Source organism: Pyrus communis, chromosome 9, assembly GCF_041283825.1.
Source record: "Pyrus communis isolate YQ-2024b chromosome 9, ASM4128382v1, whole genome shotgun sequence".
Taxonomy (NCBI): Eukaryota; Viridiplantae; Streptophyta; class Magnoliopsida; order Rosales; family Rosaceae; genus Pyrus; species Pyrus communis.
In genome coordinates this window covers 547,842-563,926 of record NC_142573.1, presented here as the reverse complement: position 1 = coordinate 563,926, position 16,085 = coordinate 547,842, and the positions used below count along the sequence as shown (strand labels likewise).

General features: G+C 39.6%; 3 protein-coding genes and 2 pseudogenes across 5 annotated transcripts; 3 read left to right on the top strand and 2 right to left on the bottom strand.

Moving 5' to 3' along the window:
- Window positions 1-277: 277 nt before the first annotated feature.
- LOC137740288 (large ribosomal subunit protein bL27c-like) lies at window positions 278-5,972 on the top strand (annotated as a pseudogene). The gene is made up of 4 exons (XR_015966160.1): window positions 278-750; window positions 1,052-1,150; window positions 1,245-1,293; window positions 5,820-5,972. The product of XR_015966160.1 is annotated as a large ribosomal subunit protein bL27c-like (transcript).
- LOC137740286 (nucleic acid binding / zinc ion binding protein) lies at window positions 1,570-3,739 on the bottom strand. Its single transcript, XM_068480145.2, has 4 exons — window positions 3,455-3,739; window positions 3,175-3,239; window positions 2,871-3,069; window positions 1,570-2,119 (listed from the first exon to the last, which is right to left on the bottom strand). Exons 1-4 carry the CDS (start codon window positions 3,581-3,583, stop codon window positions 1,769-1,771), a joined length of 744 nt encoding a protein of 247 aa, XP_068336246.1. The 5' UTR covers window positions 3,584-3,739; the 3' UTR covers window positions 1,570-1,768.
- Window positions 5,973-7,905: 1,933 nt separating the features above from the next.
- LOC137741035 (peroxidase 55) lies at window positions 7,906-9,190 on the top strand. Its single transcript, XM_068480843.2, has 3 exons — window positions 7,906-8,138; window positions 8,226-8,417; window positions 8,504-9,190. Exons 1-3 carry the CDS (start codon window positions 7,926-7,928, stop codon window positions 9,077-9,079), a joined length of 981 nt encoding a protein of 326 aa, XP_068336944.2. The 5' UTR covers window positions 7,906-7,925; the 3' UTR covers window positions 9,080-9,190.
- A 1,388-nt stretch (window positions 9,191-10,578) lies between these two features.
- LOC148693978 (peroxidase 55-like) lies at window positions 10,579-12,157 on the top strand (annotated as a pseudogene). Its single transcript, XR_015966594.1, has 4 exons — window positions 10,579-10,697; window positions 10,792-11,034; window positions 11,128-11,318; window positions 11,406-12,157. The product of XR_015966594.1 is annotated as a peroxidase 55-like (transcript).
- A 51-nt stretch (window positions 12,158-12,208) lies between these two features.
- Window positions 12,209-15,229, bottom strand: LOC137740071 (protein NUCLEAR FUSION DEFECTIVE 4). Its single transcript, XM_068479868.2, has 3 exons — window positions 14,532-15,229; window positions 13,180-14,111; window positions 12,209-13,080 (listed from the first exon to the last, which is right to left on the bottom strand). Exons 1-3 carry the CDS (start codon window positions 14,865-14,867, stop codon window positions 12,561-12,563), a joined length of 1,788 nt encoding a protein of 595 aa, XP_068335969.2. The 5' UTR covers window positions 14,868-15,229; the 3' UTR covers window positions 12,209-12,560.
- Window positions 15,230-16,085: the final 856 nt, after the last annotated feature.

The window sequence follows — 16,085 nt, the reverse complement described above, 5'->3', positions numbered from 1 at the left end:
AATAAGCAGACTTATTGTATTTGAGTATTATCTGACCTAAAGTTGCTACAACTTCCCAACTCACACGGACCTAACCCTTATGAGTTGGCAAGACATCTCTACTCAAGTTTATCTCCTTTATCAGAATGGCTAATTATGATCGCTTGAACAATTATAAAAGAGAGAAGAATAAAGGTCTTCAAATTAAATTATTCAAAGCCCAACTATAGCACACAAAAAACCTTATCGCGGATGAAGGCTGGTAGCTCAAGCCCAGTGGACTAGTATAAGCGGCCCAAATAAAAATTAGAACACATGAAGGAACTGGACTCGGGCTTTGCGGTGAAGATTCCAGCGGGGATACCCAATCAGCAGCCAGCAGGATAAGGCTGTCAAGTGTCTACAAATTCACGTTCTTCTGTTTATGAAAGCTTAATAATTTCTCAGAAATGGCGGTTGCGTCCATGGCTTTCAACGTCGTCGGGGCTTTCAGAGGGCTGTCTCTCCGCCCAATCTCCACCTCCACCTCCAGCTCGTCCTCCTCGTCCTTCCTCAGAGGCGACTTGGGTTCTCTGCAAGTGGGTCCCAAGCTGTCGTTAGTGTCGTCGGGGCCCTCAGCGACTGCCATTGACGATTCAAAACGCGCACAAGAAAGGAGGCGGGAGTACCAAGAACGGCCGCGATTCCAAAGGACAGAGGCTCGGCGTCAAGATTTACGGCGACCAGGTCGCCAAGGCTGGCTCCATCATTGTCCGCCAGCGCGGCACCATGGTAACTTCAAAACAACTTGACAAGGAAATGAACTGTGTCGAACTCGAATTTGGGTACTTGTGGCAATGGGTCGTGTTCGGATTTACTAATTTATATACGTGTCGTGTTCATTTCGTTTAGACGCATGTTTATTTCGGCATTCGGATTTAATAAATCAAAAGAGAATCAATAAACAAAAATAAATGCGATTGTATAGAAAGAGAAATGGACGTGCGGAAATCATATTTCTTGATAAGTGTTTCACTTAGAAATATAGAATGTTGTTGTGACGTGTGTGTTTTCTTTGGCATCAAATTATCAGTTCCATGCAGGGAAGAATGTGGGGCTTGGCAAGGACCACACCATCTTCTCTTTGATCGATGGCATGGTGAAGTTCGAGAAGTTTGGACCCGACAAGAAGGTATGATCTGGAGTTCCGAAACCCGTCGTAGCTGGTGGTTTGATTGGCTGCGTGTTGCATACTAACACGAATCGTGGATTTGTACCATCTGCAGATTAGTTTTGACCCGCGAGAAGTGCAGCCAGAGAACCCCAACAGCTACAGCGTGAACGTAAGAAAGCAAGGAAGGAAGGCTACATCCTCCAGAACAAACCCCAGCTAATACTCGCGTCTGCCGATGCTGATCCAGTCTGTTGTTTTTTGCTCATCTTTTAGTAAAAGAACTTAGAAGCGTTTCTGCATCATATAAGCACTTTCAAAAGAAGCATGTGTCAAAGAAGCGCCGTGACGACTTTTCTTCTAAGTGCTTCGATTTCAGTGTACTTCAAATAAAAAGCACTTATGAACACAAATGTTTCTACGTAAGCAATCTCAAACGATGAAAAAGAAAAGAAAAGAAAGTTTTAGCGATAGTTGCTGAGTTTCAACAACACTTTCAAAAGAAGAATGTTTCTACGTAAGCTGTTGACTCCTAACTGGTCAACTTTGGATGGATACACGGAAAATTTCTAGAGAACAATTAATAATCATCACCTACAACATTCAAAATCTTCCAAACATCCTTCCCTGAATTCCAACTTATGTGGAGTCCGGTTTTTTCTCACGTTGAACAGCTCTTGGGACGAATGTCATGCCACGAGTGGGTCTACGACCAAAGCTGATGGCTGAAGGGGTCGAGTCTGATGTGCTTAATTTGGAGACGCCAGAAACAAGGCCATCCATGGTTTCGTTATCTACTTGCATACTAGATGACTCTGCCTTCTTCGAACTAGCTTGTCTGCGTTGGTTCTTCTGCCTCTGTTTTTTTGAAGGAAGAGCCTTCTTGAAAAACTCAAATGAAGTGGGGAATTTATGCTTGTCCACCAGATGTTGCTGCCGACTTTTGTAGTTCTTGAACTTCAAACCACAGCCTTCCACAAGGCATTCATACTGTTAAACACAGACATCCAAACAAAATTAAAACAACTAAACCGGTGTCTGCTCAAACACAAGATAGAGAAATCTTTCATCTTTGAACTAAGATGATCGCTTCAGGACGCAAATAACAAAGCATAGGTAATTAGGTGTAGACAACCATATCATCTAGCAAAAACCATGAGCATAAGTCAAGGTGTAATACGAGGAATTCAAGGGAAGAAGAAACATATGAATCGTATTCTATGGCAATGTTTGTATTTTGTGTTTGCTTCACACAAAACTCGAATATTTTTAAAAATGAAAAACATTTATAGAAACGTAAAATTAAAGCATTCCTTCAGTAATAAACCTGGAAGCGTCTCTATAGACAAGATTGTATGTTAACAAAGATATTATCTAGAAAATCCATGAGCTTTGACAGATAGCAGATCAATTCTTCATCCTTAAGTACAATCCAAATCTGTACTTAAAGAGTTCTTTGAAACTTTGAAGGATAATGATATGCAGTTTAGGGTAAGGATTCAAGCTATTAGCCAATTCATTATCAGTAAAAACATATAACCATGAAATGACTTCTACCGTCATGTTTGTCTTCTGTTTTTAGTTCTCGGTAGTTAAAAATCAACGACGTTTGGTAAAAATGAAAGAGGAACTGTCACTATGCCATTACTTCCTCAAATTCAACAGAAGGACATATGACATATGATCATACTCAATCAGACAATGCCAACACAGATCAAGGAGGAAAATAAAGAGCAAATACCATGAGATAGCCGCGTGCAACTTTTGCCTGAAAGAAAGAATCGTGTGCTTCAGATACATGTATGCTGAGCAACCGTGACGTTGGGTAGGCTCTAGAGCACACAGAACACGACGCAGTGTGCCGTGCATTGTAGTGATCTTCAAAGTCCTCCAAGGAACTCAAGCGAGCACCGCAACCAACAATCGGACAGAAACACCCCCTGCAAAATCAAACCACACACTTCACTTTCGGGAAAAAAAAAGCAACACAAAACAAGTGTCTTACTGTAGTACACAAATATTTTATAACCAGGACATATGACTACCTGCCTTCCCCATCTACCATTTCTCGAAGCTGATGCTTTTCGTCTTCCGTTAAATCCAACGCAATCTACGCAATATTACAGTAAATCATTAAGCAAAAAGCAACCAAATTTGAAATTCAAATTCATTTCAGCCGAATGTGCAAGCAAAATTTTGAAATGCTAATTCCTAATTGCGTTTGATGATTAAAAACCCCAGTTCAAATTCGGACCGAGCGACGTAAATCAGCTGAGATAACATCAAAATTCATAAAATTTAACCAAATTACACAGAAATGCAAACCTGTTTGGCGAGCAGTTCCCTCTCGATGTTTCCAGATGCGAAGAAAGGAGATTCGGGAGCGAACTTCCGACGGAGGGGTTTCCAGTGCGGAAACCCTAATTGTGCTTCTTCTACATCCATCGACGCCATGGCCGTTGTGCTAGACTGACTGTTGGTCTTCTACTGTGAGCCCCGAGCGAAGAGACTGGTTTGAATTTTGATCGCGTATCGCCAGATTCCAATGCTTCAACCGAACGGAACGTTGAGCGGCTTCTAACCGCCTACTCCTTTCGGGCTTCGTCCTCGTCAGTCCACGTCATGAGATATTTGGGCTCGATGATTGACTATATGAACCAAAAGATAGCCCATCTATTTATGGGCCAATTTGCTTACGTCGTCTTTGATTTTTGGCCCTCTAAATCAGGCCTATTTTTAATAATTTCACTCAAAATTCACATGGACTTCATGAAAGTCCATTAAATTTTATGGATATATATATATATATATATATATATATATATATATATTTTAAATAATGCTTGAGAGATCAAATTTGTAAATTACATGATGTGTTATGAATTTTAATTTTTTTTTTTTATGATATGAGATGCTATGAAGTTAGTACCGTGTTTCAAAATATTTTTTATTTTTCATATGACATTATATAATTGATTTGGGATAAAGTCACACTTTACGCCTCAGTTACATGTAATTATTCTCCATAAAAACAATTGTATTATAATTACTAGTTGGTCAGGATGTAATTCAATTTTTCGATCATACCTATTCGTTGAATGAAAAATGCTAAAAAAACTCTCTCAAAAGTAAGAATCATGATAGACTCTCTGTCACTAATTTCTACTCGTTAACTAAGTCAAAGATCCAAAATACTTAATGTTAGTTGATACAATACGCAAGCAAACAGAAACAGGCCGACTTTGTTGCTAAATATTTAAGAATGATTAGCAATAATCGACTATAATTTAATCCATGCACTAACAATCTTCGTTTGAATTATAGCTCATCGATTAGTTTTTATATTAAAGGTCGGCTGCAAATCCCACTCTCCACATTTACTATGTTTTAATTTATTATTATTATTATTATTGGGTTTGTTTTGTAAAGATTCCATCATTGAAAATAACAGTTTGAATTTTGATAAAATTATTGTTGAATCTGATTTTTCTCCTGGTGTGAATGTGATCCATTTCATATCAAACGCATATACAAAGTGATTAAAGTTGCATCTTACGGATAATTTACATTAAATTATGGGAAAGAGAATTTGGACATGAACCTCAAGTGTATGGACGAATATTGTTTTTAATAACTGAGCTACAAAACACTTGCGATTATCTAGCTTATTTGAGTCATGAGAAAGAGATATGCCTATACATCTTGAATGAATCTCCTCCAAAATATTCCGAGTTTGTTAGACAGGGATAGGCATCGCCTTGTTATAGGCTCCATTCATACTTATTTTATGATGAATTGCATGCATGTGGAAATAGTGACGGAGCCATAATTCTAGCAAACGACAATCACATGAATTATACACTAATTAATTTGTACTAGGAAGGGGAAGGAAACTAAGGAGAAATGGGTTGAGTTGGCCTAGGTGGAAGATGATCAATCAATCTTATCTACTAACAATTTAAAATTAGAAAATGATCAATCAATCTTACATACTAACAATTAAAATATGAAAATGGTTAATGAATCGTATCATACTAACAATTTAGAATTCATAGAAGAAAAAGAAAGACTACATAAGTAATAAGTTCATTTCAACCTTGCAATATATTACACCTTTTGCTTATTAAGTTGAATTACATAAGCAACCATAAGTGTTGGGACTACTAGTTAACAAATTTGGGGTTATGGAGAAAGATGTGGCATTGAGGCCGAAAGGATACCGGTATCATATAAATTATACTCTTAACTCATAATTTTTTTTCTTCATGCAATTAAGATGCTATATATGGACTGATGGAGACAGTATATTAAGCACGTCTCGCATTTCAAAATATTTTTAATATTTTTACATGACTTCTTGTGATTAATTTAGGATGACGCCAGTCTAAATTACATGAAATAATTCACCATACTATGGCTACTCCTACTCATTGAATAATCCAAAGATTCTTAGCATCAAACTATCAGTTCCATGCAGGGAAGAATGTGGGGCTTGGCAAGGACCACACCATATTCTCTTTAGTTGACCGCCTGGTTAATTAAGTTCGAGAAGTTCGGACCCGACAAGAAGAAGGTATGATCTGGAGTTCCACAACTCGTCATGGTTGGTGGTTTGATAGGGTGTGTGTTGTAGGCTAACACGAATTGTTAGTGTTTACCCTCAAGAAGTGCAGCCAGATAACCCTAACAGGGGTTAAAATGAGGGAGAACTTCGGGCTACAGCGTGAACGTAAGAAAGCAAAAAAGGAAGGCTACATCCTTCAAAACAAACCCGAGCTACTACTCGCGTCTGCCGATGCTGCAGATGCCTATCCAGTTTGTTGATTCTTGCTGATCTTTAGAGAATGAGGTTGTCCTTGATGCTAATTTACTCAAAATTGTGAGCAACCTTTGCAGATGATTCGCCTTTGCTTTTTGTTTAGCAGGCATGAGTAAAAGAACTTACAAGCGTTTCTGCATCACATAAGTACTTTCAAAAGAAGCATGTGTCAAGGAAGCGCTTTGACAACTCTTTTACAAATGCTTGGATTTCAGTATACTTCAAATAAACGCACTTATAAAAACATGAAAGAGATAATTTCAACCAATTATATTATTACACTTGGTGTAACAGATCGTGTTTGGGGTACATAATTGAGAATCCAGTACAAAATGCAAGTTGACAGCTTGTGAGTGCTATCACAAGAGAAATTTGGGTCATATTGCTTGACTAGCTGACTAGATTGGCCACCTAGTAAATAATGTCACGTCATTAGTTACTGCCACATAAAATTCCACTAACAAATATATTATCATTTATGTAATCAAAATATGAATAATATAAATAACATGTTTGTTGATAGCGTGCCAGTATACTTGTCGATTTTAAATGATCGAACTAACTAGCTGATTAGGCAGCCATGCCGCCACATAATTTGGCTCCCTGCAAAACATTCTCAGCCTCTGCTTACATTTCAATTTGATGGGTGCAAGGAATCCACAAAAAACATTAGGGTTCCTATCATTTCTTTGATTTTAAGTCATCAATCACTTTGGAAATAATTAAAATTAGGGTAAATAAGAGTTGGTAGAGAGATAATGTCTTCTACAAAATCTCCACATAGCTGATTGAGTATTGCATAAGACTTATTTAACACATTTGCTAAGAAAATACACTTGTTTAATATGGATGAATTTCGTAACTACACGACTTTTAAAATTTGAAAATACGAACTTAATTTATATGAAAGTCACCTTCCTATTGTCATTTTCATTTCAAGCTAGCAAGTAATGACTAAGGGAGCAAGTAGTGACTAAGAGGAGTTGTTGCCTTCCAAAATAACTAATGCCAACGAGACCCAATTCAAGCAAATGGTCAAAGACATGCACATAACGTTAAATATATATATATAGGAAGCTTTTAAGGGAAGGGATCTTTATTTTTTATTATAAAAATAAGGATTAGTTGTGAGGTCCACATCACATCGAACTTTAATGATCCAAACGTCTATTTTTCAAGTTGTACCTCATAGATCATCCTTGCAAAATATTAGTCAAATCGGAAATATTTAAGACATCTAATTGGGTTCAAAAAAATGAACGAATACTTTGTTATATAAGAAATAATGAAATTTGATCTTGATAATTAATAGGCAAATGGTTTTAGATTGAATTGAATTTTTGCAAGGATGATCTATGAATCGAAACTAACAAAATAGACGGTTCGGATCGTTGAAATTCGATGTGGAATGAACCCCAGACCTAATTCCCTTTTTTTTTTTTTTTTCAAAAAATGAGGATCTCTTTGCATAAAGGGCCTGTATGTGTGTGTGTGTTTATTTATGACTTGCATGGTTCAACAATTGGGGGGGGGGGGGAGGGGGAATCTTTGAGTATTGAGAATCGCATGGTCACGTTGTGTTACAAATTTACATGTTATGATACAGAAAAGACAACATGATTTCAATTTTACGGATATGCAACTTAAATAGTTAACAACGTTTTATCCATACACATGAGAGCACGTGTCCAAATTCGTGTAAGCATGCAAGAGTCATAGTCATTGAAATATTCATAGCTACAAAGTTTGACATACAAAGTTACTTGGATGCATAGATGGCTCTACAAGACAATGACCAATAACCAAACACTAGAAACATTAATCAAAGTGGTGGAATTTGGAAGCTTTAGAATTTTCTGATAAAATAGGGTTTGAAGGGCTGTCATTGTCTCTCTCAACTCCCCTCTATCTTTTGTAACTATAAAATAAGAATCATAAATCAATGGAGATTACAAGCAGAGAGAGAGAGAGGAGAAAATGAAGTTATGGAGGAGAGGGTTGTTTGTGGTGTTGGTTATGATGTTTATGCAGGGGAAGGAATCAGAGGGACAGTTAGTAGAAAACTTCTACAGCGCTAGTTGTCCAAATGTTGAATCCATAGTGAACCAGGCAGTCTCTCGGAAAAGAGATCAAACGATTATCACACTCGCGGCGACTCTGCGATTATTTTTCCATGACTGCTTTGTTGAGGTAATGTTGCAAACTTGCATCCCAAGCATTGTGTTTAAAATGTTCCAAATAGTGATCTAAGTTCCCTACATCGTTTGACCAATTTAGGGATGCGATGCATCGATCATTATTGCTTCGCCAAATGGGGACGCAGAGAAGGATTTTGCCGATAATCTTTCATTAGCAGGAGACGGGTTTGACACCGTGATCAAGGCAAAGCAAGCAGTGGAAGCACAATGCCCTGGCGTCGTGTCTTGCGCTGACATTCTGGCTGTCGCTGCCCGCGACTGTGTAGTCCTTGTAAGTCTTGACATTAGACTCAATGACTAATGTTCCACAACACAGTGTACCACTTATCTCATGTTCTGCATTCAAATTCTCTGCAGGCAGGAGGCCCTTCATTCCCTGTGGAATTGGGACGCCGTGATGGACTCATCTCGAAAGCTTCCCGTGTGGCTGGGAACTTGCCAGAACCGACCTTTAATCTCAACCAACTCACCACCATGTTTGCCATACACAATCTTTCCCTAACGGATGTCATTGCGTTGTCTGGAGCACATACTCTTGGCTTTTCACACTGCAATCGCTTCTCAAACCGCCTCTACAACTTCTCGTCGTCCTCTCCTGTCGACCCTTCTCTTAATCCTGACTACGCCAAGCAGTTGATGGCAACCTGCCCCAAAGTGGTAGACCCCAACATTGTCATGACCTTGGATCCTGACACTTCCTTCACATTTGACAACGCTTATTACAGAAACTTGGTTGCCGGGAAAGGGTTGTTGAGTTCAGACCAGGTTCTATTCTCTGACTCCGCATCTCGGTCTACTGTCCTCGATTTCGCTAACAACGCAGATAACTTCAACGGAGCGTTTGTCACCGCCATGAGGAAACTCGGAAGGTTCGGCGTCAAGACTGGTAATCAAGGGGAGATCAGGAGAGACTGCACCACCTTCAATTCATGAGATAGCAGGATTCCACGTTGTACGTAGAGCTGTCAATAGATCAGATTTCGGTTCAATCCAATACGAACCCAATAATCCGATTAATAACAAGTTACATCGATTCAATCTAAATCTAATTGTTAATGTTTATGGATTGAGAAGTTGAATTTGATAATCCGAAAACGATGGCAACCAAATAATCCAATTAATAATAAATTAGATATGAGACGAGACCAATTCGATCAAAATTTAATTATGTTACATGTCTAATTGTACGCCCCATAACGAGAAATAAAGTGTCACGCTTATGCATGTAAAAACGGTCTACCCTCAAAGGGCCGCCACGAGTTCACCTTCTTTCTTTAGGCTGTGGGATGTTCCGAATTCAGAGTCAGGCTTTATTGGACCCGTTTTGACAAGATTTGGTTATTGCATAACTGCAATTTACGCTCTGAACCGGCTCAAGACTCGGTCCAAACCCAAAACCCAGCCCCTGTTAAGAGCAATTACACCCCTAAAAATTTTAGGCCGGTCTCTTGCCTGGCTTGGGTTGGGTGCCGGTCGAAATGCTAGGCTGGAGCAGATAGCCTAGGTGCCAGGCCGGTTTTTTGGTTGGGTGCTGGCCTAGCCAACTCCGGTCCTTTGATGTAATATGTTGCAAGGAACCTTTAGTTCAAGTGGTTAAATAGAATTTACCCATGCATGCGTTTGTAATCCTAGCTTCGATTCACCCTCCACGGTCCACACTATCTTAAAAAAACATAAAAAAATAAAAAATAAAAATAAAAATAAAAAGAAGAAAGAAAGAAAGAAGAGTATCACTTTTGAAATGATTAAAAATTAAAATTAGGGTAAATAATTAAGAGTTGGTAGAAAAATTATGGTCTTTTACAGAGTACGTTTATACACAATGCCAGGCAGGGCATGACAGTAACATGCTATTGCTAATATTTAAATTAACATATTTACTAAATAAAATAAAATACTTTTTTAAAACGGCAGAGTGTCCCTTTCATACCACGTTTAAAATTTCAAAACATGAACTATAAATGATTTATGAACTAAAAATGAATATCACCTAATTCAATCAAATGATCAAATAAATGTATGAACATATGACTTCAAGTGTGAAACAAAAAGTTCGAACTTCTTAGCGTGATAGTCATATTAAGAGTGTGTTGAATTAACAACAATAATAATTAAGTCTTATCTTATTAAGTGGAGTCAGCTGGATCAATCATAGGATGCGCTCGATTTTGCTACATATTTTTTTCTTTCTTAAAGTCTCTGTCCAAGTCTTCCTCTACTCATTTTGCCTTAAGCATCCGTCCCATAGTTACATCTTCTAACGGAGCATCAGTAGGTTATTCGCATCTTCTAATAATTATGTTATCAAGTCTTCTTTCATCTTCCTCTACCCATTTTTCCAAGATGCGTTGTGATAGGGATAGATAAATGTCATTGTCTTTCCTTGTCATCTCCCTTAAATCTTCTATCACTATAAAAAGGTTCATAAGTGAATGGAGATTAGGCACAGAGAAGCAGAGACAGAGAAAAACAGAGCTAGAGAGAGAAAATGGAGGTATGGAGAGGGAACCGGATCCTCTCCGGATCCACACATCATGAGCCTGCTGAGCAGGTGATCTGGTCCATTGACATTTGATCCAACAGCAACAAACAAGGAGCCCTCTAAAAGTTATAATACTTGTTGACGTTGGATCAAATTTAAACAGGCCGGATCGCTTGCTCAGCAGGCTCATGATGTGTGGATCCGGTTCCGTATGGAGAGGGTTGTTTTTGGTCCTTGCTTTGATGATTCTGCAGGGGAGGGATTCAGAGTAGCAGAGAACTTCTACAGCTCTAGTTGTCCAAATGTTGAATCCATCGTGAAGCAGACAGTCGATATAAAGAGACGCCAAGCGCCTCCCACAATCGCCAGCACTCTGAGATTATTTTTCCATGACTGCTTTGTTGAGGTAACGTTGCAAACTTGCAAGCCAAGCGTCATGTCTAAATTGTTAGAGTCAAAGTCCCCAACTTCATTTGAACTTTGCAATATTCAATGGCAGGGATGCGATGCATCGATCATGATCGTGTCACCAAACGGGGATGCAGAGAAGAACTTCACCGAAATCTGTCGTTACCAGGAGACGGGTTTGACACCGTGATCAAGGCAAAGCAAGCAGTGGAAGCACAATGCCCTGGTGTCGTCTCTTGTGCTGACATCTTGGCTATGGCTGCCCGGGATTGTGTATTCTTTGTAAGTGTTGTCTTGAGACTCCTAAGTTGTCACATCCACTGGACAATGTACTCCTTCTCTCATGTTCCACATTCAAATTTTCTGCAGGCAGGAGGCCCTTCCTTCCCCGTAGAATTGGGACGCCGTGATGGACTCATTTCGAAGGTCTGACGGGTTGCTGGGAACTTGCCAGAACCTTTCTTTGATTTGCAACTCAATACCATGTTTGCCAAACACAATGTTTCCCTAACTGATGTCATTGCATTGTCCGGAGCTCATACTCTAGGCGTTTCACACTGCAATCGCTTCTCAGACCGCCTCTACAACTTCACATCGTCCTCTCCTGTCGACCCTTCTCTGAATCCTGATTATGCCAAGCGGTTGATGGTAACCTGCTCCAAAGAGGCAGACCCCGACACAATCAGCGACTTGGACCCTGGTACCCCATTCACATTTGACAATGTTTATTGCAAAAACTTGGTTGGCGGGAAAGGGTTGTTGAGCTCAGATCAGGTTCTTTTCTTCGACTCTGCATCACAGCCCACTGTCCTTGATTTTGCTAAGAACCCAAGTAACTTCAATGGAGCCTTCGTCGCTGCCATGAGGAAGCTTGGAAGAGTCGGTGTTAAGACTGGTAATCAAGGGGAGATCAGGAGAGACTGCACCACCTTCAATTCATGATCATCGAAAGCCAAGAAATATTCATCATGGTATGACCTACTGGTTCTAATCAGTAGGATTAATAAGCACCCGATAATCTCCGAAGAAGAATTTATTTCTCAGGAATTTAAGTTTTTCATTGTTTATTGTAATTGTTCCTTATTTCGACGAAAATCTGCGACATAAATATGATCCTTGCAAAACAAGTAAGTATTTGAAGCTAATGAAACAAAACACCGGCAACAACAAAATAAGAGACAATCTTACTATCAATTAATGGGAAACTTATGGACACAACTGATCATGAAACAAAAAATTTCAATGTCAATTGACAGGCAAAATTCAATACAACGTTCTGATACTCCAAAAAGACAATCTTACATGACCAAACATAGCACTGAATTGGGACACTGATCCTCGAGAGTTCTGAAGAGGCGCATATTTGCCTCCATCATCCTTGAAATGTGGTTACAGAAACACACAAAGAATCTACACAACCTCAGACAAAGTATAGAAACATCAAACAATTTGGAAGAAATACAATGTCGTTCGAAAAGGGCAACTCAGAAAAAAATACAGGATGTATTGGATGGAAACCTCAGCTCATGAAAGCCCAGCTGGACGTGATTTTCCATACAGGTGGGCATATACAATCTTAGTCCGATGTACCAGAATCATGCTTAAAACAAAGGCAACAATGCATAATCCGGACATGATTAACGAAGTTAAGAAGAAGCATATAGAACCGTCACACTTTGGTGCGTCCATTCGAAGCATGCCTTGGAAAACTGATGTTCCTGGACTCATAAGCGGGTGATGGTGCTGATGAGCTTGCTTCTCAGCTTCAAAGTCGTATATACTGCTAGCAATCACACCAGAAAAGAGCAACGAACCAGCAGGGTTTGCAATCGTGAGGAAATTGTATAAAGCCCCAAACTTTTTCAAGCCAAACAATTCAGAAGCAGCAGCTGGCACAATCGCCCAATGAGCCCCGTAGCCTAGTCCAACCAAGATGGTGGCAATGTGCATTGCCCCAGGCCATCCGAAAGCAATGAAGATATGCCCAACTGCCATAAGGAGTTGTGCCACAGCCATTGCTACCGGTCTTGGATAAGCAAAGTCCCTATTGAATGCATAGCGATGTATGAGAATTGAGAAGTCACAAAGCCAAGTTTAAATAATTTCTACAGAAACTCTAGATGAGAATGTAATCAGTTCATACCTCACAATAATCTCAGAGAAGTAACCGCCACCAACCCGACCAAGAAAGTTCCAGATGCTGATCAGGGATACAAATATATGCGTATTGTCATACCCGAGAGACTGGCTCATCTGACCGAGGTTATCAATCACCGTTAAACCAGATCCAGAACCCAAGAGAAGTGAGAAAAACATAAGCCAAAAGTCAGCTTTGATCAAAGCTTGTGTCAATGTGAAGTCCTCCCCTCTATGTGGACCTCTCCTCCTCTTAACCCTAACTGCTCCATCGGCAGCTGCTTGGAATAGTTTCGATTGCAATTGAGCAATTCGTTTTTGCCTTTCGGATGCTGGAAGTAAGTCCATTTCCTTAGGCTTCTCGTCTTCCACCTCACTAAATATTACCTCATTTGCATCGTGCCCAGATTTCCCGCGGTCTTGTGTCTGTGGCTCGGGTAGGAGTGCCTCTTCTTCTAGAGATCTTGCCTCGGAGGAAATGCTCAACGAAATGGGAATCACAATGGGAATCAACAGGAGCACAAACAAAACCGCTGTAAATATAACCATCACGGTGTGGCTCAAATCAATTAGATCTTCAACTAGCATGACCCCCATCAAATAAGCAGCTAATAGGAGGCACAGGCTATAAATAAACGTGAAGCTCATGGCATCGGTTGGCCGGACTTGTCTGTGACCTCCAACCGGTCTGACTATAAACATTAATGCAATAACCACCATTGCTGGACCAACCGCAACCATGAAAATCAAAGATGCATGGTCTGGGGAATGGATCATCACATATATCTGAGTCAGAATTGCGCCGCTCAACCCAGCAAAGCCCTTGAGTATTCCAACCACGGGACCCCGACTTTTTGGGAAGTTTTGCACACAAGAGACCAGAGCAACTGTGTTGAAGAAGGTCTCGCCGTTTGTTCCCACGAATATAAGAATGCACATCTGCGAAATTGAAAATTGTATTTGTTAAAGATTAAACCAAGGCAAGAAAGATGATAGAAAGTAACAGGACTCCGTCTTATCAACTCAACTTCTCAAACCATATATACCAAGAAACACTCTATCCATTTCCAGAGTTTCAATCAGTATATATCCGCAAAATGAACGAAAAGAACTGATTTTCGCACTCTCCTTTTTCTCCGCCTACCCTCCTCCTTCTCTTTTAGCCTTTGGATTGGATTACCAAAGGAAATAAAGAGACATAAATAGGGCAGAGAGTGCAGAACAAGAAAAAGGGAGTGAGAAAATCACCAAAAACCATCCACAACGGCAAAACACACGATCAAGCAATAAAAAAAAAAAGTAACTAAAGTAAAAGAAATACAAGAAAAGCAAAGAACTTTGGTTAGATATGATACTCACAGCCCACAAGTTCAACGAAGGAGCTCGACCAGTAACAACAAGCCACACCCAACCGTACCCAACAAAATTCATCAGAGCGCCAACGAGCAGCGCCGCCCACAGAGGCAGCACCTCGCACAAACTCCCCGCCAAAAACCCAACGCTGTCCCCGAGATCTTTAGCCACCCCCAGCCGCGAAATCTGCCGCTGATTGTAATCCATGGAGCTCTTGATCACCGGCGATATGCTCCCGAACAAGTAGCCGATTCCCGCACAGGACTGCACCCACATTGCCGCCACGAAAACCAGCCATCGGTTGCTGAAGAAGGACCGCAGCTTCTCCTGCACCCGACCCATCACAGAAAAGTGATATTTTCGATGATTTTCAGTTAAAGAGATGATTTTTTTTGTTGGGTTTTTATTTATTCACAATTTATGAGAAGATTAGGAGGAGGAAGAAGAAGAAGATATGTACTCCGGTGACGGTAGTAGGCTGGGGGCGGCTGATGGTGCTGTGCTGGTCTGGGACACTCAGTGACAGGTTTTTATATTAATTTAAATTTGTCCATGTGACCGAAAATTTGTCGATCTTTCATTGGTTCGTGGATACCCGTCCCAGCGAATTTTGAGAAAATTAAGAATAACGAGAACCAAACAAAGTGCAGCCTTTTGCGATGAAGTAGGTTGTCGTTTTAGCATTTGTTGCATAAGGAAGTGCTGCGTAACATGCGGTCGGTGGACTAGCTTATATAAAAATGGAAAAGGAAAACGACATGGACCATGTGGTCTGCTCTTTATTCTTCCACTTGATGAATTATGTCGTTTCCTCAATAATTATGTAAGGGACATGGATCCTCTCCGGATACATGTATCTTAATCCATCAAATTCATATATTCAAACTATTGAAATTTGATCCAACGGTTAAAGTTATTATAACTTTTAAAGTGAACCCCTGTTTATAGCCGTTTGATTAAATTTCAATGGTCCGGATACATGAATTTAATGGATTATGATACATGGATCCGAAGAGAACTCATGTCCTTATGTAAGGACCCCAGTTAATATTTTGCTTGATCATGACTAGTAATATACTAATATACTAATCCTGAAATAATTAGAAAGTAATATTTTTCGATATCTTCTTATCAAAGAGTTGTCTTTCTCCTTGGTATCAATCCAAAATGAACGAGCAGAGTCGCATCTTCGAATAATGATCACATGACTACATGTCAGAAGAAACATCTCATTACATTCAACCCTCATGAACTCTTTTGTTCAAGCTTAGCTTGATGGTTTGCTTTAAAGTTTATGCGGAGTTCCGATGTATATGGGTGTAAGGAATCACTTAGATACAATGTTATAGTGGCTGAAAGGTAGTTATCTTTTATGACGGTATTTCATATTAGTAAATAACTTTAGAAGTAAGAGAGTGAACAAGATTCTAAAATCTTCATTGATAATATTAATTTTGGGTATGAGATTCTCTCTTTTATTTTTATTTTTTATTTTTATTTTATTGAATTGGAAGCGATGTATTCATTAATCAAACTCATGAAAAGTTACATATGTCTTGG

What these genes read in the sequence shown, in the direction of transcription:
- LOC137741035 (XM_068480843.2), top strand. Translation starts at nt 7,926, where the DNA reads ATGAAGTTATGGAGGAGAGGGTTGTTTGTGGTGTTGGTTATGATGTTT. An exon ending in TCCATGACTGCTTTGTTGAG is followed by an intron (nt 8,139 to 8,225) that starts GTAATGTTGCAA and finishes TGACCAATTTAG; the next exon opens with GGATGCGATGCATCGATCAT. An exon ending in CCCGCGACTGTGTAGTCCTT is followed by an intron (nt 8,418 to 8,503) that starts GTAAGTCTTGAC and finishes AATTCTCTGCAG; the next exon opens with GCAGGAGGCCCTTCATTCCC.
- LOC137740071 (XM_068479868.2), bottom strand. Translation starts at nt 14,867, where the DNA reads ATGGGTCGGGTGCAGGAGAAGCTGCGGTCCTTCTTCAGCAACCGATGG. An exon ending in CTTCGTTGAACTTGTGGGCT is followed by an intron (nt 14,112 to 14,531) that starts GTGAGTATCATA and finishes TCAATTTCGCAG; the next exon opens with ATGTGCATTCTTATATTCGT. An exon ending in TTCTCTGAGATTATTGTGAG is followed by an intron (nt 13,081 to 13,179) that starts GTATGAACTGAT and finishes TGCATTCAATAG; the next exon opens with GGACTTTGCTTATCCAAGAC.
- LOC137740286 (XM_068480145.2), bottom strand. Translation starts at nt 3,583, where the DNA reads ATGGCGTCGATGGATGTAGAAGAAGCACAATTAGGGTTTCCGCACTGG. An exon ending in ATGGTAGATGGGGAAGGCAG is followed by an intron (nt 3,070 to 3,174) that starts GTAGTCATATGT and finishes TTGATTTTGCAG; the next exon opens with GGGGTGTTTCTGTCCGATTG. An exon ending in TTGCACGCGGCTATCTCATG is followed by an intron (nt 2,120 to 2,870) that starts GTATTTGCTCTT and finishes TGTGTTTAACAG; the next exon opens with TATGAATGCCTTGTGGAAGG.